Here is a 21,446-nt window from a genome sequence, read left to right on the forward strand (position 1 = left end):
TGATATTAATAAAAACTCAGAAGTTCCCGCAGCCTGCTCCACGAGGTGCTGTGAGCCCTTCAAGCCGCAAGGTGGAGGTGTTGGCATATTTATTTTGTCGAAGTCGTGAACACCCACCTGTTTTTCTTTTCTTTAACTCTTTCTGTCTCGAGCGCTGAGTTTCAAACTACATGCGCGCGCGTGCTCTCGTGTGCGTGTCTTTACAGCCGGCCGAACATCTCGACGTGGATATTTGCTCCCACAAGCTCTACGAGGTAAAAGAACAACTACGTTATGTCTGCTAAACACGCTAATTAATGTTTGTTTTCGGCTCGTTGTCCAGGTGCGTGCTGTTTGAACTCGGACACAGTTGCGCACGAACCGCTACAGCTGACCAATTAACGCTAACTCGTTCACGAAAAAAAACAACCCGTAACGTTCACTGTCGACGCTTTTATTTTTAGCTTCTGAAACGTGTAATGCTTTTTGTTTTGCTTATTTTCCCACTCAACGTGTCATAGTGTAACCTGAAAACAATGACCGTAATGAAATGAATTGTGATATTGAGTTTACATCTTTAGTTTCTGAAGCTGGGAGTTGTATTAGAACTGTAAATGTATTTGCTGAAACACGACTGAGTTTAAAGGTTAAAAGCAAACCCGCTGAATTGATTACCTCGTTTGCGCACCTGATGCGATGCGTTGAATTTGTTTCTTCTTCGGACTCCTATTATTTTGTGTTTGGCTAATTTTTATTAAATTGTGCGTGGTTCAGGCGGATTAATATGTAATTCCCCTTTTTATTCCGCAACTTGTTCATATTGGGCTTCTCCATATGTGTCTCAATTATTAGATTAGATATTCCTTTATTAGTCCCACAGTGGGGAGATTTTCAGGATTACAGCAGCGGTGCACACAAGAGCATTAATAATAGATACAAATACAACACAATACTAATCTTAAATATACAGAGGAAACAAAATGCCCATATGCCCACATATTCTCTGTATGGCTGACATGTATTCCCAGATATATTGCAGCTCTACCTGCTGATTGTATTGCCTCCAAACCGGCAAAGCAGTAGAGACTGAATGTGACTGCTAGTGCACAAGAGGCTTGGGTCATCTAACCTATACCATTTTTAATGTTTACATTTCTATATTCTTTTATCTTATTTTAACCATGAAATCAAATGTGTGTCTTTTTGTTCTTCTCCTCAGACTTCAGCCTCGCCTCTAGCGCTGCAGCCCTGCCGTCAGCAGCATGGACTATTGCACGCCGCAGTCCAGTCGACGCCACAACCCCGTGGACAGCATCTGCCGCAAGCTCCAGACCATTCAGTGGCGTGGTGACCGCAAGCCCAATTCTCCGTTTCAGATTCCCAAACTGTCGTCTAACAATTACGACAGCCCACAGAGTGGCCTCCGGCACAACCTGGACACCATCCTGAAGAAAGGGACCCTCCACAGAGAGCAGGTGGAACAGGTGAAGGGCAGAGGGATGGGGACTTCGTCTTTCCAGAGGAGCAGCCTGGGTCCCTCTATCCCTCCGCTCACCCCTTCCACCCCAGCGTGTAACCCCTCCACGCCAACTAACATCGCATACACCATCACTAGCAGTCTCGGCGAGAGGAGAAGTGCTGATGGGAGTGATTTAATACCAGTTGAGACATGGCGGGGGGATTGCTCGACGCCAATGGGTCCGGCCAAAGACGCCCCTTACTTTACGTTCACGAGAGGATCCCGGTCGGGGAAGCCCGAGAACGAGAGGCCGAGCAGCACGACGCCTCTGAGTCGTACGTTCACCCCAAACCACGGCAACCTCTCCTACAACCTCAACTTCTGCTCAGTGGACAAGGGGAACTCGACGGAGTGCGAGCTGTCCTACCCAGCGCTGGTTGTGAAAAGACTGTCTATGGGAGATGGAGGTATGTTGGAGTGGCTGCTGGCGAGCTGAGATGTGCAGGTTGTAGGGGAAATTAAATGTAACTTGTCAAGCATTTTCTAGTAATTATGTATCACCAACCAGGCAAAGCAAACAATTTTCAAAGGATCCAGGCATTGTGCTCCTTTTTTAAAAAGTTTAAGTTTGGTTCTGTCCTTTCTTGCATTATTTCAGTGTTATGCCTACATGTTCCATAATCCTAAATTAAAACATGTTTTTTTCAAATGCCCAATGTCAAATCTGGGATAAAGTTGTTTAATCTTAAAAAGCTTAAGTCGATGTGTGTGCAACAACAAGGGGTTAAGGGAAGGGGACCCTTGACTAGTTTTTAGTCGTAGCCTCAAACTCATTCGTAACGTTGTAAATGAGTGTTTGGTTATCACAATGTTACAGCTGTTAATGTCTCGTTCTGAAAATGCATCATGTGCCTATTTTTCTCTGCAACTCAATACACTCTATGATTGTCGTCTTCATGTTGCACATTCATTCTCCGGATCCTCAGTAGCCTCCGAAAACAGGAAGGAAAGTATGGCAGAGATGAGCCTAATCTCTGAGGAGAATCTGCTCGATACCATCTTCCATGCCTGCGACACCAAGCGCCGAGGTACGATCACACAAACGCACGCAGCCATCTGTGGTCGGGTCCAGCATTTCAGTCTCCCGGCCAGCTGAATGTGGTAGCTCGATTCATCATTGAGTCTACTTGTGTAGACGGCAGAAATAATTCCATCAGCTTCCAACAGTCGCACATTATCAACATTGTCTGTCTTCCTCTTGTGACTCTAGCATTGGCAACGCAATCTTTTCTTTTTAGGTTTATAGTTGTGTTCTTTCAGTATTTTAATGGTGAGCCATGTTGTGCAGCAGAGGTAGGGGATCTGTCGGAGGGATATCTTTAATGAAGTACGGAGGATGTGGTAATTTGAGAGTTGCAGACTCTTCTGAAGTTTTCTGTTGTGGTGATGTGTTTCCATCTACCTCAAACCAATAAAACGAGTAGTAGGATGAGATCAAATATGTTGCTGCCATGATTGGTCTGATTTTACTTCACTTTGAATGCAATTAATCTCACTATTGCAGTGGAAGTATAGCATATTTCTGTCAGTTTTACGGTTTGTTTATGAAGTAGAAACAGTTTTGGGCAATAGTAGCATCATGTAAACCTGTGAAAGTAGCGTTTTGAGATGTCAATGAGATTTGATAGATGTCATCTGAAGCGTTTTTGTCCAAAGAATAAACTAGTCCACAGTTTAGACTCCTGTTTTGAAAATATAAATGCTGAAAAGCTTTAAACCACATTGTGAAACTGACTGAAGTAGTAAAGTTAATCATCATTTTGATTGTCTCTATGGTTACTGCATTTGCAGCCTTCCTCTATAACTAAACAAAGCAAAAGAAAACTAAGGAAGTGCGTTAATAATATATTAGCCATCACACAATGGGATAAAGGTATCCGGTGGTGACCGATTGTTTTTCTTGAGTGTCTCATGTCGCTGTCGTCTTCCAGGTCGAGTGTACGTGTCTCACATCGTGGACTACCTGCGGCACACCACCAGTCGCAGCTCAGAAGACAGCGGACTGGAGGACCTTTGCAACATGCTCGATCCAGAACGCGAAGACGTCTCCATTGACCTGGATACGTACCACGCCGTCATGAAGGAGTGGATCGATGACTGCCGCAACAACGGGTACTGAAAAGCATTGATTCCTTAGGCATGTGATCCTTTTCTTGGAAACCTCCTGGAACAAGTCAAGCTGTTGTGAGAGTCCCTATTTTTAAACTGTAGGTGTGTTAACTTTATAAAAATGTTACTTTAAATGGTGAAAAATTGCAATTTAGAGTTAGTAGATGCACCAATAATAAATAGTTTGTGCAGTTCTTGTTTTCATTTATTTAAAAAAAATGAAAGAAGCAAAAGGCTAGAATTAAAAAAAAATATTATGACCAGATTTCACATTTATTTTATTCTTACTATCTTTTTGGTTGTGTTCAAATCAAGATCTGTACCATCACTAAATGAGTCGCTAAATTAACGTTTGATTTGATATTCCTTTATTTGTCCCACAGTGGGGAAATTTCGAAAATCACAGCAGCGGTGCACATCAGAGTATTAATATAAAATAAATATAAAACACAATACTAAATATACAGAGGAAAAATAAAGTGCTGAGTTTGCCAGGATCTCCAGCGATCTACATGCAGTAGAACATGTTTGCGCTTTTATTCTACATATTGGTTGCAGAGTTTCCAAACTTTCACGTGGCATGTAAAGGCAAATATGTCTTGGACCATCTTTATCGGCCCTGTGATTTATTTTGAGCTTTTCAGGAAAGAGCGACTCATATATTCTGTTTTGAGTTACGCAAGTAGATTTGCGTCGGCAGATTATGCATCATGAGCGAATAATGGTGAGAATGTTTCCAACATAGTTTCAGCTGTGTGCATCTCCATTTAACTCGCTGTGTCTCTCTCTTCCCTTGGAGGAAATCATGCACTCTGCGCTCTGTCAGGTCTATGTAACATGTATAATATGTATATACACACACTTGTATATATCTTTATCGCTTATGCAAGTGGTCACATTTTGAGAAACCTGGTTCAGACGATGCTTCTCAGACATCGTGTTCTGGTGTTTAACAATTGGCCTAATGTGTGGGTGGAAATAAAGCTGAAGACTTCAGTCTTTAAAGGGCTGCAACTGCTACGTTGGAGGTGCAATTTTTGTGATGATTCATCTCGTTGCTGACGAGACCAAAGGGTCGCTGCATCTACTGTGGGAGAAGACGTGCTGAAAGATAGTAGTTGCTGAACACGCACGAGTAGAACTGAAATGAGCTCCAGCTGTGTTCCAGCCAGGAAGCTCTTTCTGCAGTGCGCCCTGGGTCTGTTTGTACATCATGTAATAATAATAACTTTATTTATATAGCACCTTTTTTAAAATACAGGGTTTACAAAGTCTACAGAGAACAAGGCAAAGCATAACGTCAATGTAGAGGAAGAGACTGAGCAGATAGCTTTATTTATGTTTAGTTCTCAATGTGCCACGCACCAAAACAACAGTTCAACAAATCATTTCAAAAAGGTTTTTTTGAATCTAAAAGAAATGTCTTGGTGCATGGCTGACAAATCCTGCAACAGATTGCGTAATTCCTTGAATTTGATGTTGGATGTCTTCGTTGCATCTCAGGGAAGAGACAACGGATGACATCATTCAGGACTCAGTCAAACTCAGGGACAGCCTGTCTGGTGAGTGTTCATCACAAATACCGTTGTTTCATTTCCTTGTCTACACATTGGATTTATATGTTTCTGTTGTGTGTTTCAGCCAAGAGATCCATGCTGCTCAATATGACCTCAGGAAGCTTAGAGGCCTTTGGAGGGGAGGCATCCAGAGCAGAATTGTAAGTGAGACGTGTGTGTGTGTGTGTGTCCATGTTTGTATAAATAAGCAATTCTTTATCTTTTTATTTCTATGACCGAGCCTTGATTTATAGAGCTAGGCTGCGTTGGCCAATATGCAAGAATGATGTTATATTTTATTAACCTGCGGCTCCCTGAAGCTTTGACAAAAAGAGATACATATTTATTTGTGTTTTGCCCAGTGGACAATCATTAAACCTTTTATCTTTTGAGTTTGAGCTCTTGCTGTGTCACTGGAAATAACACATGTAATATTTGTTTAACTGAAATATGTGCCACATCCTATTAAGCATCTTTCCCTGCAGGTGGCTCATCATGCTATGCAGAGCCCCGCCTTCGTTAAACTGTCAATGGATGAATAAATAAAAGCTTGTGAGATATTAAGGGGCAATTTGGATGTCAGGAGGCATCACTTGGCTCTGGTGGGCCCAATCTAACTCCTGCTTGTGTGTGTTTCCATCTCTCAAGTGAGACGTCAGAGCTGGTGAATTGTGTTGCTGACCTTCAGATGAACAACCAAAAGCTCCTGGAGGAGGTGAGGAAGCTGAAGCAGGCGGTGGAGGGCATGGAGGAAGGCAACCAGAAGCTGGCAGAGGAGAATGAGGAGCTACGCAATCAGGCCAGGGTGTAAGAAGCACTTGGTTGCAATCAAACGGCACTGATTCAGTGCAGCACAGTGCAGTGGTTTGTTGACGTCCGTCTGTTGGTCCTCCCGCACAGTAACCAGCAGCTGGCCCAGAAGGAGAAGATGCTGAAGGAGGAGGTGGAAGAGATGAAGGCCACTCTGTGCTGTACGGAGGAAGGCAGAGCTCGTGCCTCGGCACACTGCAAACATGCGGTCAGTCAAACTCGGGCAACACAAAGAGGATCTATGAAATGAGTCCTCTTGCATGCTTCAGTGCATCCAGAACGCCTGAGTCTGAAAGGGAGGAAACACTTGTAATGTTGTAATGAACAGTTTCAGAGTTGCAAACCAAAAGTAAAAGCAGCAACTGTTGTTGACAATTCAAATGAAAAACAAACATGCTTGCCATTCAACTTATCCTTTCAAAGTAGGAAAATAGTGCCATGTCAGCCATTTGTATGATTTTTTAAAAACATGTATACCATTCAAATTGGCAGCATGCGACCAATGCTGCACGCGTTGAACAAGGCCTGGTGCTGTAGGCACAATGGAGAGGAGTCTTCTAACTTGCACGAGCTGTCTGAATGTAATCGAGAAGAACATGTAGGATTGTGCATGCATTTCCATACTTGCTCTTGATGATTTTTGATCTATTTTCAGGAAAGGGAGAGCAAGAGTCTTATTGCCGAGATTGCGTCTCTTCAAGAAGAGGTACACTGTCCAAAGAGAACGTGTATCCAGAGGAGTTTACGTTAAAATCAATGAAGTGACTTCACAGGGAATCGATAGTGCTCGTTTATTCAAGTGTGTGCATAAAAGGATGTGAGCTGCTGCCCTAACTCCCCTGTGATGGCTCCCCAGAACTTCAAGGTCGCCATGGAGACAGACGAGCTTCAGAGGAAGATAACTGAGCTGTGTGACATTAACACTGACCTTCAGGTACCTTGACTATCTCCCCATTAAAATGTGTATGCCAGCAATGGCAGGACAAGAACAACAAAGTAAAATCAATTATCCTTATATTAAAAATGTTTTAAAAGTCAAGCGACTTCACAATCTGTACAGCAAACCAGATCTTTTATCCTTCACCCCTCTGACCACATGTGTGATCCTCCTCTCTGTTACGAGCTGTCTCTCAGTAATCTGTAATGCGAGCACTCTCTCTGCGTGAACACTGCATTCCTCTCCCTAAATGACAATATAGTGAAAACTAAATATCTTATCAAACTCTGAAAGTCTTCACTACATACATTATAGTCACATCTCTACCCGCACAGTGTCATTGTCTTATTCTTTCTTCCTCGCCCATCGGCAATTTTTGTAGATCATTTTTCCTTCCTCACATTGAGCTGTCTCGGGTACTGTCTCTGTGTTGCCCATGCTTCCATCGTACAGGCGTCCTGTAACTTCTCTTTCCCGGGCCACAGGTGCAAATTCACTCTTTGGACGCCGTCGTTGGTGAAAAGGAAACTGGGCTACAAGAGGTCAGTGCTGTGTTTTTATTATCCATTACTGTTGCTTGTGGCAGTTTTAATCACTATCAAAACAATTCTAAGAATATGCATTCAGCAGAACACCGGCTCAGTGTAAATGTCAACTGCCTTTTTTTTCTTTTTTTTTACACTTAATTTCTGGGTGATGGGAGTCCTAATCTGTTTCTCTGCACAACTCAAACTGGTCTTTCTTTTACAGAAGAGACAACAAATAAATGAGCTGAAGTCCACAGTGGAGGAATACTCCTTCATCACAGAGGTCCGTGGGTGGAATTTCATACATTTAATATTTCAGTTTCTACTTATCAGCAAACTCGGCTAGTTTCTCATAGATGCTAATCTTACTGCTTCTACTTGTTGATAGACCCATTTGGTCTAATTCAGCACATACCTGCTGAAACATCAGGCAGTGATTCTGATTTTCATTGTGCAGCAATGATTAACCCTCAGAATACTCACAGAAGAAGGCATATAGAGGGAACATTATATTTAAATAGGACTGAAAATATTCACCATGAACTTCAGGTGGTGGTTTTATCTCAAGCAATATGTGATATTCAAATGTAATACAGATAATGGTAACGTTGCCATGTCAGCACTTTTACCAAACCTAATTCTCTGATTCCAGCTTCTGAGGGCAGACAAGAGAAAGCTGGAGAACCAGATGCGGATGATTCAACCGTACCTGTCTGGGTGAGTGACTCCAGAATAACCTGTCCATGAAGGGGCCGGCAAAGATGAGGGCAGGGGGACGTAGATTAGCCAACTGACATTTTTTCAAACTATGAAGTTAGATTATTTATTTTTTCATACCGCATTTGTTTAGCTACAGCAGCATATAGATGCAGCCAATATATAAGAAATAATATTAACTAACCAAGCCAGGCGGGATTTATTGTAATGTATTACTGCAGTGGGCAGGAATGATCTCCTCTATCCGTGGGCAGCTGGATGAGTCTGTCCCTGCAGGAGGTGGTTTAGAGGGTGGTCCAGGTTGTCCAATATGGATAATAACTTCTTTAATATTGTCCTCGCCACCACCCGTTACTGTCCAGGATAAAAAAAGAAACCCTTCTAGCCTCAAACTGTATCTTATTATAACAAATTATTTGTATGTTCTGGTCTGTAACTTTGTGACACAATGGTGCTTTACCACCTTTTCTAATAAATGTCTAACTTGTTCACACCTCACCTGTCCTCCTGTCTCTCAGGGCCGGCCTGTCAGTGGCCTACAGGTTGAACCTCAGCAGCTCTGGATCCCTCCAGACAGAATTGGCTTTGGCACAGTCGCCACTGGAGGTCAGCAGCACTCCCTTACTGTTCTCAGTTGCTCACCTTTTTTTCTTTTACGTCTCATTTTATTCTTTTCTTTCATCCGGCTCTCATTCTCATACCACTTATAAAATGCTTGAATGTTCTCTTAATTCGGACATTTATTCTCATGTGTCTGCACACAGTTTCTCATGCTGCTGGATGTCTTTGTCGATTTCCTTGTAGCAGCCGAACTAATCCATTTTTATAACTCGAATGGACCTTCCGCCATCCACACTGACCTTCCGCTGTAACGGACACAGATAGTTTTGCAATGGTCTGTAATCTCAGTACGTGTTGCCTCCGCAGTTCTGAGAACTTCTATGCCTACACGCAAGCTTTTTCGTTCACTAAGTGTCTGGCGTCTCACATGTTTCACTCGATATAAAGCACCGTCCAAACATAAGTTGCCGTTCTGCACATGCTGTGTACTTTGCCCGGTCCAGCCTCTCTGTCATAATTGGGATGGCATGGTATTAATTCCCTTTGTGTAAATATCTCTTGCAGGCTTCCCTTGTAGTTGACCATGTGTCTAATACTATGAGCTGCATCTCCCTGTTGGATGAGACGCTGGACAGGGAAGTGTTGCTGATGCTGCAGGGACCCAACCCTGACCACATGGCGCTGCAGTTCAAGAACCTCATACATGCACTGGTGAGTGTAATAACATTGACCTTAGTAACTCTAATGGACAGTTGGCAGAAAGCAATCCCTTTTGTTCTGTAGTATATAATTGTCTTCTCTCATAATGTCACACTTTTAAGTATTGGAATCCCATCAAGTGAGTTGGTCTTCCCTTCTCTAGAAGAACCGTTGAGGTTCATTAAAAGGTCACGGCCCTTTTTGAAGTTTTAGTCATCTTCAATTTCTACCAGCTTAAGATTGCCTCGGCTCTCTTGAGTTTAGAAAAGTATATCATAGGTTTATGAATGCATAACATGTTACTAATGTTGTGCCTGAGACATTTTGGATTCTTGAAGTATTTCTTTGACACAACATGCTTCCACTATATGCCTCTTAGAAAAAGGATTTCATAGAAGAAACCAACTCCGTCTTGTCTACAGCCAGAGGTTGGCTGGAAGGCAACACAGACGCCAGTCTGCAGGTCAGATACACTTCCACAGACGTACCAGCCACTTTATGTAAGCTGTAGAAAAGTTGGTGTCTGTGAGAAATATTATATGTTTGCATATGGGTTGATTTCGGGCTAAAGAGGGCTATTTGAGCACCTTTTTTTTATTTTTATGTATGAATTGTGAATTTATGTGATGTGATTTCTACCTTTTGCACTCTTTGCTCTCTCACTACTCGTTCTCTTCTTCCCACCCACCATCTCTCTAGAGATATCTCACTTATGTAACTCTCAAACAGGCAGTGTTGTTTCGTCAGTACCATGAACACAACCCACTCCCCTCCTCCCTCACTCCAACTTTCTGTATCTCTCTCTCTCTCTCTCTCTCTCTCTCTCTCTCTCTCTCTCTCTCCCCGCATGGTTGCCACTCTGCATTCATTAGCCACGTACATGCCAGACAACAGAAAACACAGCAAATGAGACGGAAACCATTACTGGAGCAGAGCTGTGCCCGTCGTTCTTCTGTTTCTTGGGTGTCGGCTGACATGGAAATATTTTCTTAGTTAGTTGTTAGAACTTTTTGGATGTGTGAAAAACACGCGGCTATTCTCGGCCTCGTCTTCCCACAGACGGTGCAGGCCGAGCTGGACGCGAGAAGGGCCGACTGGGCCCTCAGCCTAGACCAGCTGGCCCAGTACACGGACTCACTGGAGAAGGAGCTGATCAAAATGGCCAGTAACATGAGGAGGTCCCGCACCGAGATCCTGCACCTTTCAGTCAGGTGAGAGATGCTTTGTTGTCCGCACTCTGTGGAAGGTCAGATGTTTGAGCTGCTGAAGAGTGATTCTTCGAGGGGGGGAGTTTTATGAAAATGTGGTACGAGAGAGAGCTGGAATGTAAAAGAGAGCCGAGTAGCTTTTGTGTTGCTAATAAAAGACAACTTTACTATAAGGTAGGAAACTCTTCCTTTGAGGAACAGTTGCTCTTGAGCAGCAGTGATCTCATTGGTTGAATTAAACCCCAGTGGGCTGAGCGTAAGACTTCATTTTCTGGCTAAGTACGGTAATGCCAACACCTCATAGGAAGACTTGAGAAGAGGTAAGAAAGCTAGAACCTGATGAAATCCATTTGGTTGTTTCGGTGAGCTTTCACAATCTTAAATCCCACATGGTCCTGAATTAATTAATTAATACAAATAATTTTCTTGGCAGAACTAAAAATGGATTTCATGCAGTCGATTTATGTTTTTTGTCCTATTGGAGTAGGTCTGCCTGTCAGAAGTCCATGTTTCTAAAACTCCACAGAATTAACACCACACACTAATTAATTTCCGACCCCTGCAAATGTGGGTGTCTCTGCTCTCTGGTGCTCTCAGTTGGCCGGTCAGCTGTGCTGAGTGGGGAAAAGACCTGTCAATCATTCTGACCTCAATGACCCCCAAAGGGCCCGCCTCACTGAGTCGGTGCCAACCCTGGACTTTCACTGTGATGCATTTGCCTTGAGATGTGTGTGTCTGTTTTGTGTGCGTTTTCATGGAGATGGCCATCCCCTTCAGATATATAACAGAGCTCGAGCTGTACAAGACGAGAAGGAGAACTGGTCAGGTTGTTGGATTTACAGGTTTTTAGTTACCAGGGTGAACTCGGGAACATTCACATTGTCTGGTATTTGTAGGTAGAGTTCCACCTCCTGCTCTGGAGTATTTGGGCTAACGCACACAGTTCAGAGTAAAACTGGACCATAAGACAGTGCTGGGATCAGGATTTTGTTGTCAAACACATTTGAGATTAGAGGGTCGAACTGGATCTACAAAACTAAAGTGAAGAAACCGAAACTTGGCCAGTCGGAGAACTGGCGCTGTCACCCTGGGCAACCGGATGGGACACTGCATGGGCCTGCGGATTGGGTACAGTAGGTCCACTGTACCTCTGGGATCTCTGTGAATGTGTTCTTCTAGCTCTCTGGGACATTAAGAGAGCTTTATTAATCTGGATGTTTCTTCTACATTTCTCAACAACACCTCATCTGTTTTTAGTTAACTGGATTTTGTATATTGGTGTGCGCAGGGTGCAGGAGCAGGAGAACCAGAAGCGGCAGCTGAGCGAGGAGCTGGAACAGCTGAAGGCGCCTCAGGACAACCGAGAGGCCTCATGCCAGACACCTCTACCAGAGGAAGAGGTCAGAGAGGAGAAGGGCAGGCGAGATCATGGGGCAGCGATCTATCGACCTATATTGAACTAGAATGGGCACTCGGTAGCGCGCATACCTTCGCATATCACAAGATTGGGCATTGAATTATGAACATTTTGGTATTAGTTGCATGCCAATTGGACAAAAATGTATCGTGCTATGGTAAAAAAAAGAGTTTGACCTTTCCATGACCTTGACCTTTGACCCCAAAATCTAATCAAATGGTCCCCGGATAATAACCAATCATCCCACCAAATTTCATGCGATTCAAGAACATTTTGACCTGTTCATGACCCTTGACCCGATCGATCCCAAAATCTAATCAACTGGTCCCCGGAGAATAAACAATCATCCCACCAAATTTCATGCGATTCGGTTCAATACTTTTTGAGTTTTGCGAATAACACGCATACAAATAAATAAATAAATACACGGCGATCAAAACATAACCTTCCGGCATTTTCAATGCGAAGGTAATAAACAGCAGCAGCCACTTGCTTGCACTATTCCCAGAAGTAATATTGTTTTTCTTAATCTGTAGTACCTATACATTGTCCATATAGTCAGTGTTTGAATATTCACTGTCATGACGAGTCTTATCGGGTTGGGAATTCATTCCAATCTAATCATTTACTTGTGTGATTTTGTGTTTATTAACATTGGGTATTGGAGTGATTGCTTGGAGAGCAGTGACTGTACTCTAACAGATGGAGTATCTGGTGGAGGAGCGTTGAGTCCGATGTGGTGGGCATGTGTACTCAAACGGGTCCAATCATATGCGACCGCACACCTACGCACTGCTCCTCACTTTAAATGCACCGACACACTTCAACATTTCCATTACAGCGCCGTTGTTTTAACTACATAATGAGGGAGGGATTTGCGTACCGTAACCAAGTTGTACTTTGTAAAATATAGCAGCTCTTACTTTGACGTGATTTACACAGTACAGCCCCGATTCAGGCAAGAACAGATTTGTTAATCAACACATATGTAAGTTTTAATAAGAGGAGTTGATATATGAGCTCTGATCTTTGCTGTGATTTTTAAAAATATATATATATATGTATATAGAAAATTGACTTTCTAAGTAGTTCTACTTGTAACTGTCTGCTCATCTTCTCCAGTTGGAATCAGGCTTTGCCTTTAAAAAAAAAAAAATTACAAACTTTGCCAGTTTTATTCTAATTTTTTTGTTGACATCTTCCTTTTCAGCCTGGTGATGACTTGTACTGGGACGAGGAATTTGACCTTCAAGACCCCTTGAAGAACGAGTTAAAAGAGAGGAATTGCAAAGAAAATGGCGGGCGAACGGACAGAGACCAGGACGTGGTGGAGAAGTGGACGGTGGTGGACACGTCCACTCCTCTGTCTGCCCTCTCTGGGGAGGCCCAACCTGGCCAGTGTGCAACAGGAGGGGATCAAGGTGAGTGGACATAATGACCGCCAGCCAACATCTCAACAGTTTTAACTGCTGTTCTATTCTAACTGTTAATGAATCATATAAAATTTGCTTTCGACGGATACTATTTTCAAAAGCTGTCTCGGGAGAAGTTGGGAACTGAGCAGTCTCTTCCTTGAGCCTTTTTAAAATCTGCTATACACCAGAATTGCCACCGGGCTAACTGGAGCCTCATAAAGCCAAAGCGAAATGAAATAAATATAGTTTAATATTTTTGTAACACTAGTTCTTGATCCAATTCGGTAGAATTATGCCGTGATCTAACTTAATGCAACAAGAATGTGAACTACTATACCCTGCTTCTTGTCTGTATGAGAATATTCAAACATATTTATTTATGTGCAAGTACTACAGTTTGATCCATTTATATCGCACTCGGTACAATCAACTCAAACTACAGCTAATGTTGGCCATAAATATACACATTATTAACTACTGTAAGCAGCAATATTTTAGTAATTTAAATCTTTCTTACTCTGTTAGATATGTAGTGTGAAGCCAAAAAGCCCAGTTTTCAGCCTCAGACCAGTTAGTTAAACATTAAGCTGTGACTTGAAGGTCTCATGTCCAGCTGGCTCACCAATGTTCAGGTTTCCTGGTGTTTACGAAGTGCTTCACAGGGTTAACTCTACAGGTGAAACCGGTTTACAGACTCCCTTATTGTCTTTGTGTGTGTGGATTATTCCCCTGTAATCCATGGGAGTCACAAGGCACTCTTGAAGTACCAGTACAGGACACACACTCCCTCACTGTGAGGACACACACACTCTGAGGCCCTTGGCCGTAGACCCCTGCCTTCTATGGTTGCTGTGGCCCTGGTTTCCTAAAGGTTGTGAGTGAGCGTGTCGACACCGTATGTGAACTCCTCTCTTTCTCAAAGCCCTTGTATGGCCAGGTGCACGGCCATGAAGTGAGCTCAGTAATCCTCCATTCCTCTGCTTGCATGAGCGGCTGGCGGGCAGAGGGAAAGAAAACGAGATGTGGACATGGTCATTAATGTCACCTTAGCCATGCATGGTACTTTAACCTCTGCCCCTCACTCTACTCGATGCCTTGCATCATAGTCAGACCGTTTATGGTGAAAGGTGGGGTTGCTTTTGGATGACTATTAATCCCTTTAGATAATGTGGACAATCGTTTGTCAAGCTTCTTTGTGTGTATTTTCCCAAATTAATTTTAATTTGACTCTTTTTACCGCTTTCTCTCTGTTACAGACACTGCAGCCTGCACAGAGCCAGAGGTGAGATCTCAATCTTTGCAGGTAAATTGAAATGTGACATGTTTCTGTTGTGTCTGTGTTTATGTTAACCCCATAACAACATTAATATTTTACTAAATATTTTCTGGAAATGGCAAACATGTTAGGACTAGTCTTCAAGTATTCCACCAATTTGAATTACTGAAATATTTAACATGCATATTAATTTGAATATTCTACATCCCTTAAAACATTAACTAGATTAATTTATGTATGTGTAGCACATCAGAGTACATTTAAAGTCCATCTTGATCATCAAAGGCCTCATTTCCAGTGGGATGTTGCTAACTGAAGTTTTTATAACCGTCAGTGAACTAACTAGTCGTCTTTAGCCTGGTCTCAAGGTTTCAAACTAGTGTCATCTTCTGGTAATCACATGTGAGCCATCATTAAATAAGTTGAGCATGTGGTGAACAGAGATTGGAAGATACTTGGAAGTCACATTCAGAGTATATATATATATATTAGGGCTGTCAGCGTTAACGCGTTAATCTATGCGATTAATTTGGCCGCGATTAACGCACTAAAATATTTTAACGCAATTAACGCAACTTTGTTTACTTCCGGTGTGCGTTGAAGTTTTTGCACTCCTCTGAGTGTCAAGCCGCGGCAGTCCGCCTCCTTCCTCCCGTCTGCTCCTCGATATTCACAGAGAAACAGGGCGACGTGTCGGTGCTGCGGGGCGGAAGGTGCAGGTGACTTTTTTTTTGCTCCGCCCTGATGCGCGCGCAGGCACGCCGGCATGGAGCTCTGCGGCCCGCATGACGGAGAGCTGAGAGGTGTTAACGACACGTCGAGACAGAATGACATGCTGCTGTAGAGACGACCAACAACAGACGTTTAGTTGAATAAAAGAACAAAGACGTCTTTAAAGAAAGAACCGTACATTACTTCTGCTGTAATCTGGCGCTATAGAGAACATTACAGGGGGGCGGGGCCTCACCCTGATAGAATGGTGGGGGAGACACTGGGATGTGTCATATGCAAAAGACTTTAAAAGGTGAATTTAATTTTTTTTGTAAAATCGAGAGAATGAGCCCAGACTCCAGAGGGTTAACGTGACATATTTGTCAGTTTACCAAGGCCACTGGTTCTGCTGTTCAATGTTAAAGATGACAGGACCAATGGGGTCTCAAATACACCTTTGTTTACTAATCTGAATGTTTCACTGAAGAAACAATTTATCATCCACGATATTAAATACCTCGCTGGCACTTTATATGTAGGAGCCTCTTTGAAAACACAGCTCTGTGTGAAGTTTTGTCTTTAAAAAAGAATACAATTAAACAAGTGTCTAAAATACACGCTGTCTGAAGGGATTACTCGTTCATTTAGAAGATTTAGTCTTTAGAAGAAAAAAAAACTTTTAATCGCGATTAATGAATTTCAAAATGTGCGATTAATTAGTTAATTTTTTTTAATCGATTGACAGCCCTAATATATATATATATATATATACACACACACACGCCCAATTTATTTAATGATGGCTCACATGTGATTACCAGAAGATGACACTAGTTTGACCTTGTGCCTGTGGCTTAGTGTAATGACTAAGGGAATATGTAAACAATTCTCTTGTTAAGGATTAGGATCCTTTTTTATGTCAACAAACAGTTTATTTATATTACAAATTTAACCAAAGCATCAAAATAAATTGAAGCCGTTAATTGAAAAACATAATTCTAATCGAAGGGGTTTCTAAGCTTTGTCCATGATCTTAACTGGGCGGAAATATCGACGTTGCCTTTGGGGAAAACTTGTTTTGACTAGTTTGAACTCGCACCCTCACCAAACATGTGGGTTGTTTATATCCCCACCCTAAACAACTACCACTAATGTGCTCTTGAGCAAGGCATTGGATCTCAGCCTGCTCACAGGCCAACAATAGCTTACTGTTGTAAATTGGCAGCTGCCAGGTGTGTGTCAGGTATGTAACTGTCAGCAGAAAGCATTACTGTACCAAAACAGATGTAACACTCGGCTCACATTGGCTTCATGGATGAAAAAAGAAAGAGTTTCCATTGGCATGGTTTACTGTTTCTGGGAATATAGTGAAATATACACTTCCTTAACAATGGATTTAAAGGAAGTAGGAAGCTTTTTAAAGTTATAATCATCAACGTCAAGAGGGATTAGAAAGACTGTCTTAAAACAAGAGCTGGGTAATGAATCCCAGTGCAGTCTTTTGTGGTAAAGCATCACCAGCCTTTAAACTGGTGGCTTTAAAGTAAAATGTAAAAATCTAATCCAACCATATACTCTGAAGTCTGCTGTTGCCGATATAGCAGCCACAATTTCAGTGTCTACTTTTTTTTCCAAATTATTTAATTAGTGGATAACCTTGTTAGCTTTCTGATATCTGTCTGTTAGTGTGTGGCGGTCCAATATGGGTCAACTTTTAGGGCCCAGCTCTCCTGAATGGTTGATTCTGGTGAATCGCTCTCTCATATCGGTGAACGTGTAAAGACAAAGGGCTGAGGTCAAAGTGAATGATGGGAATGTCCTTGAACACTCCATCGAAAAGGAGGGTTTTAAACCGTCTCTGTCCCTCTTGTGTTATAACATAGCTTCAGATGAGTAATTTATCACATCTTCACATGTCGTCCTGTGCAGCCTCCTCTCAGGCAGCAGTGTTCTTGCTTTAGCTGAAGTCGTCTCCTTCCTTCTAGAGAATGACGGGGATTAAACGTTCACGACACACTGTGGTGAAATGGAAATGACTTGCTGTTATTTATAATAAGACAAGGTTTTTAAACAATTTTAACGCTCAGCATTGCTGCAGTTGGTATGAAAGTGACGTTTTGCTTTTTAATTCTTATGAAGATGACATTAACTGTGGGTCTTTCCACCAGTGATGGAACGGATGCTTTGTGCTGTCTATCAGCTGTTGGATTTTTTTTATCTGACAACGATTTGTTCCTATTGACTGATTGTGCTGGCTGTTTGCTACATGGTTAATGTTTGTTGCTTATTTGATCTTGTCACCCCTTTCCCTCTTGGTGTCTGTGCGTGTGTGTGTGTGTGTGTGTGCGTGTCAGGAGCCAGCAGTGCCATTGAGCACCCACTCACAAGCTGTCAGCATTCGACAGCCAGAGGCGGATGCTCTCTCTGATATTCTCCACTCAGAGAACAGCGGTAAGACCTCTGCCTCTCTTTGTGGCTCACACACCATCTTGCTGTTTTAACTTTGTCCTCCCCCAAGTGAGTCATTTCCTGAATCACTCGGTACATTTGCTGTTTAGCAGATTTAGCAGACTTTACTAAATCTGGCCAAATGAAGCTCAAACTCTACTAAATACCACAGCATGAAGGTTGTTTTTATTCATTTAGTCTTTTTGGTAAAATGTATTGACTGCTTTGTAAAGTCATGTATTTAGTGACACTTTATTAACCATATATGTCCGTTATTGATTGTTGATGTTTGTTGTTGTTCTATTGTCTGGCTCTAGGAACTCCAGAGTCTCCCTCCTGTGGTCAAACCCAAAATCTGAGCAAGTCATCTGAACAGGACCAAACGGTCTCACTTGGTAACACCCCTCCCACAGCATCCCAGATGGTTCCTCCTAGCAGCACATCACCTGGACGAGATGGGACTATTACACACACTGGGAGGTGAATCATGATGTGCCCGGTGTATCAAATATGTAGTTATTTATTCATTCAGAGTATCGGTCATTTAGAATTTATCGGAAAAAAGAACCATCTCTTCATCTTACCGAAACAATTCAATTTATTTTGTATAGCCCATTATTACAAATTTACCTCAGAGGGCTTTACAATCTGTACACGTAGACATCCCTGACCTTTGACCTTACATCGGGTCAGGAGAAATAGAAACAACCCTTTCACATGGAAAAAAGTGAAGAACCCTTCAGGAGAGCAACAGAGGACCCCTCTCCAGGATGGACAGCATAATATATGTCATGTGACCAGAAGGAATCATTACAGAGTTACAACACATTCAGTGAGTATGACAGAGTGTATGAATAGTTGGTAGTAGACATGGACCACGATCCAGACCTCCATGATCCATCAGGCAGATGGAGGTAGAGAGGAGGAGTGGGCGGGGCATCAGCAGGGCCATGGCATCAGACCCAGCCAGGTCCAATGGACCCTATGAGACGTGAACAGGAACTTTATCCACAGACTCATCTGTTCAGTTGGTGCTCTTTGGATTGGCTAAACTCACCTAAAAGGCACAAAACAGAAGTTTCCATAGTCAGGAAATGTACATTACCACAGAGCCTCAACCCACATCCTGACTCATGTTCAAAGCAGTATAAACTCTCTCGCTGCTAGATGTGAAGTTGACAATACTCAGTTGATGTCACCATTTTCAAGTTTCTGCTTTTCCATATGACTTGGTCCACATTTGCTAGTCAAATGGGTGTTTCCCCCGCTGTGGGAGGAGTGTGTAGGCTAATTAGCATTTCTGCAGCGACGCTTTGCATCGACACAGTCCACCTACAAAGAGACGAACGCTGTTCCTCATCTCTCTCCGTTTCATACTCTCAGTCGTGTTTTATTACATAGATGGAAAGTGTCTAATTTACAAATGAAGAATGAGAACCCGGATAGTACTTGACAGTTGACCTTTGATCTTTCACCTGTGTTCAGCACCCAGCCGACCAGTGAGCAGCACCACGGGGGAGAAGAAGAGAAAGAGGGCGGGGTGGACCCGAGCACAGCCGCCATGAGTCGTACTAAGGTTAGTAGCGAAGCGAAGTGTTTCAATGCATCAGGGACGACAACTTCCTCTGTTCTCTGCAGCTCCCCCTTCCTCTTTTTCACCCCGTCTTTTTTTTCTTCTCGGACACTTTATCTGTCTTCTAGCTGAGTGACAGTAGGTGTGTTTATAAAGTGTGGGGGGGGGGGGGTCAGGGGGTCAGTAGGCAGGGCGAGGGCTGGCCTCCCCCACAGACGGGCTGAGAGGGAGTATGTAATATGTAAAAGGGAAAATTCATGGAGGACCAAGTGGCCATCATTTACTGCTCAAGCCTCTGACTCAGAGATGGGCTATCTGTTGCCGAATTAGGCAAGTACTAAATGCTTAATATAGCTTATTAGTTGTCAATATTGAAGGGCTTTGATTTAATTATTTTGGAATGGATTCATTTTTTTTAATCAAGCGTTGTTGCTTTGAAATCTCTTTAAAAAAAGGAAAACTCCATCTGAATTTACCAGCGTGCACATTTGAAGTTTTCATTGGGTTTGATTAACGCTCTTGTGTCTGGACCAATCAGTGTTGACAATGGGTTGCTTTAATGTGTGGGCTACACAATACACTTGATTCAGGGAAATGATGTCCAACCTCAGATGATGTTGCAGGGTTTCCATGTCGGAGCCATGTAGTGATGCCGCTTCACCACAGTCTGGTTTGCATCCTTCTGAGAGAGCAGCTGTTTATTGAGTGTCCTCCTATCTGCTGGACCGGCCTCTCTCTGGGAGAATAGTCTGAGGCAACCAAGAAAGGCAGGCTTGAAATACAATGCCGTTTCTCCCTCATAGAAGCAAGAAAGGAGTTCTGACGAATCAAAGCTTTCAAGACCCAGAGTTGAGTTTCTTAACACAATCATTTGGATATATTCAAATATCTTCCATTTACAAGTAAAATTGGGTCATGGGTATTTTCATAGGACTTCTCACCATATTTATGTTGGTGGTAGGAAGTATAAACATTGACGTCTCACTATTAATATTTTGAAATGATTTAACATAAAATGGCATAATTTAATACAAATTAGGAAATATAATGTTGCACATCTGACACATTGCTATTTCTAATATTTTTACAAAAACAAATAAATGAAGTAAAACATGATTGATGCCACCTTCCATGTTGTCTTAGGACATAATAATACTAATAATATGCAGGAATGAAAATTGTCTTTCACTGTATTTAGGAAAGAATAACAATGTTTTAGGGGATTGGATGATTCCAACTTTTGGAATATACAGTGGGTACGGAAAGTATTCAGACCCCTTTAAATTGTTCACTTTGTTTCATTGCAGCCATTTGCTGAAATCAAACAAGTTCATTTTATTTCTCATTAAAGTTCATTCAGCACCCCGTCTTGACAGAAGAAAACAAATGTCGAATTTTTTGCAAATAAAAAAAAAGAAACTGAAATATCACATGCTGAGTGAAATTAATGAGAACTTTTTTGATTTCAGCAAATGGCTGCAATGAAACAAAGTGAACAATTTAAAGGGTTCTGAATACTTTACAACTACCACTGTAGCTATAAGGACATTCAATCGCATAAATAAATAATGTGTTTGATTTTATACTAGTTGTGATGCTGGAAAGCGGCAACAGAGGACCAGCCAGTGTTTTGCTCCAGTTTCTTCGGATGTAAAATGACATTAAGTCTCCTTTTAGATGTTGTAGTGAAATGTTTAGGCAGCTCTCCTATTTTGAGCTGTGTAAAGCTGATATTATGCCTTCACATTACACAATATCCCATTGCATTGCTCTGTGTGTGCTCAACTTGCTCCATTGTGTGTGTTCACACATGATTGTGTATGTCCAAGTCCGCCTCCACTACTGAGCACTGTGCCAGTGGTGTTCCGAGAGCACCCCTCACACACACTCCCAGAGCTGCAGGGCTCTCCATGAAGCAAGACATTATATAAGGAACCAGTCCACTCTTTCTCTTCGACACACTGTAGAGCTCAGATAGCGTTTT

At 42.4% G+C, this 21,446-nt stretch overlaps 1 protein-coding gene across 15 annotated transcripts in view; it reads left to right on the forward strand.

Annotated features, from left to right (window-relative positions):
• Nucleotides 1–21,446, forward strand: part of lrmp (lymphoid-restricted membrane protein) — a 32,464-nt gene that overhangs the window by 3,144 nt on the left and 7,874 nt on the right. For 11 of the 15 annotated variants that reach the window (XM_056424375.1, XM_056424383.1, XM_056424382.1 and 8 more), the window contains 22 exons: nucleotides 1,199–1,905; nucleotides 2,425–2,526; nucleotides 3,430–3,610; nucleotides 5,111–5,169; nucleotides 5,249–5,324; nucleotides 5,812–5,970; nucleotides 6,064–6,181; nucleotides 6,629–6,679; nucleotides 6,830–6,907; nucleotides 7,396–7,452; nucleotides 7,661–7,720; nucleotides 8,090–8,154; nucleotides 8,673–8,760; nucleotides 9,280–9,426; nucleotides 9,794–9,877; nucleotides 10,474–10,625; nucleotides 11,911–12,022; nucleotides 13,250–13,460; nucleotides 14,711–14,757; nucleotides 17,796–17,892; nucleotides 18,207–18,369; nucleotides 19,375–19,465. In XM_056424375.1, coding sequence (XP_056280350.1) covers nucleotides 1,242–1,905; nucleotides 2,425–2,526; nucleotides 3,430–3,610; nucleotides 5,111–5,169; nucleotides 5,249–5,324; nucleotides 5,812–5,970; nucleotides 6,064–6,181; nucleotides 6,629–6,679; nucleotides 6,830–6,907; nucleotides 7,396–7,452; nucleotides 7,661–7,720; nucleotides 8,090–8,154; nucleotides 8,673–8,760; nucleotides 9,280–9,426; nucleotides 9,794–9,877; nucleotides 10,474–10,625; nucleotides 11,911–12,022; nucleotides 13,250–13,460; nucleotides 14,711–14,757; nucleotides 17,796–17,892; nucleotides 18,207–18,369; nucleotides 19,375–19,465 — 2,862 coding nt within the window. In that variant the 5' untranslated portion in view covers nucleotides 1,199–1,241. Of the gene's footprint in view, nucleotides 1–236; nucleotides 255–1,198; nucleotides 1,906–2,424; nucleotides 2,527–3,429; nucleotides 3,611–5,110; nucleotides 5,170–5,248; nucleotides 5,325–5,811; nucleotides 5,971–6,063; nucleotides 6,182–6,628; nucleotides 6,680–6,829; nucleotides 6,908–7,395; nucleotides 7,453–7,660; nucleotides 7,721–8,089; nucleotides 8,155–8,672; nucleotides 8,761–9,279; nucleotides 9,427–9,793; nucleotides 9,878–10,473; nucleotides 10,626–11,910; nucleotides 12,023–13,249; nucleotides 13,461–14,710; nucleotides 14,758–17,795; nucleotides 17,893–18,206; nucleotides 18,370–19,374; nucleotides 19,466–21,446 lie in introns of those variants that run through there. The other 4 variants (XM_056424378.1, XM_056424381.1, XM_056424380.1 and 1 more) reach the window with 4 other exon arrangements.

The sequence above is a fragment of the Pseudoliparis swirei genome, chromosome 10 (genome assembly GCF_029220125.1).
Source record: "Pseudoliparis swirei isolate HS2019 ecotype Mariana Trench chromosome 10, NWPU_hadal_v1, whole genome shotgun sequence".
In the NCBI taxonomy this organism is placed as follows: Eukaryota; Metazoa; Chordata; class Actinopteri; order Perciformes; family Liparidae; genus Pseudoliparis; species Pseudoliparis swirei.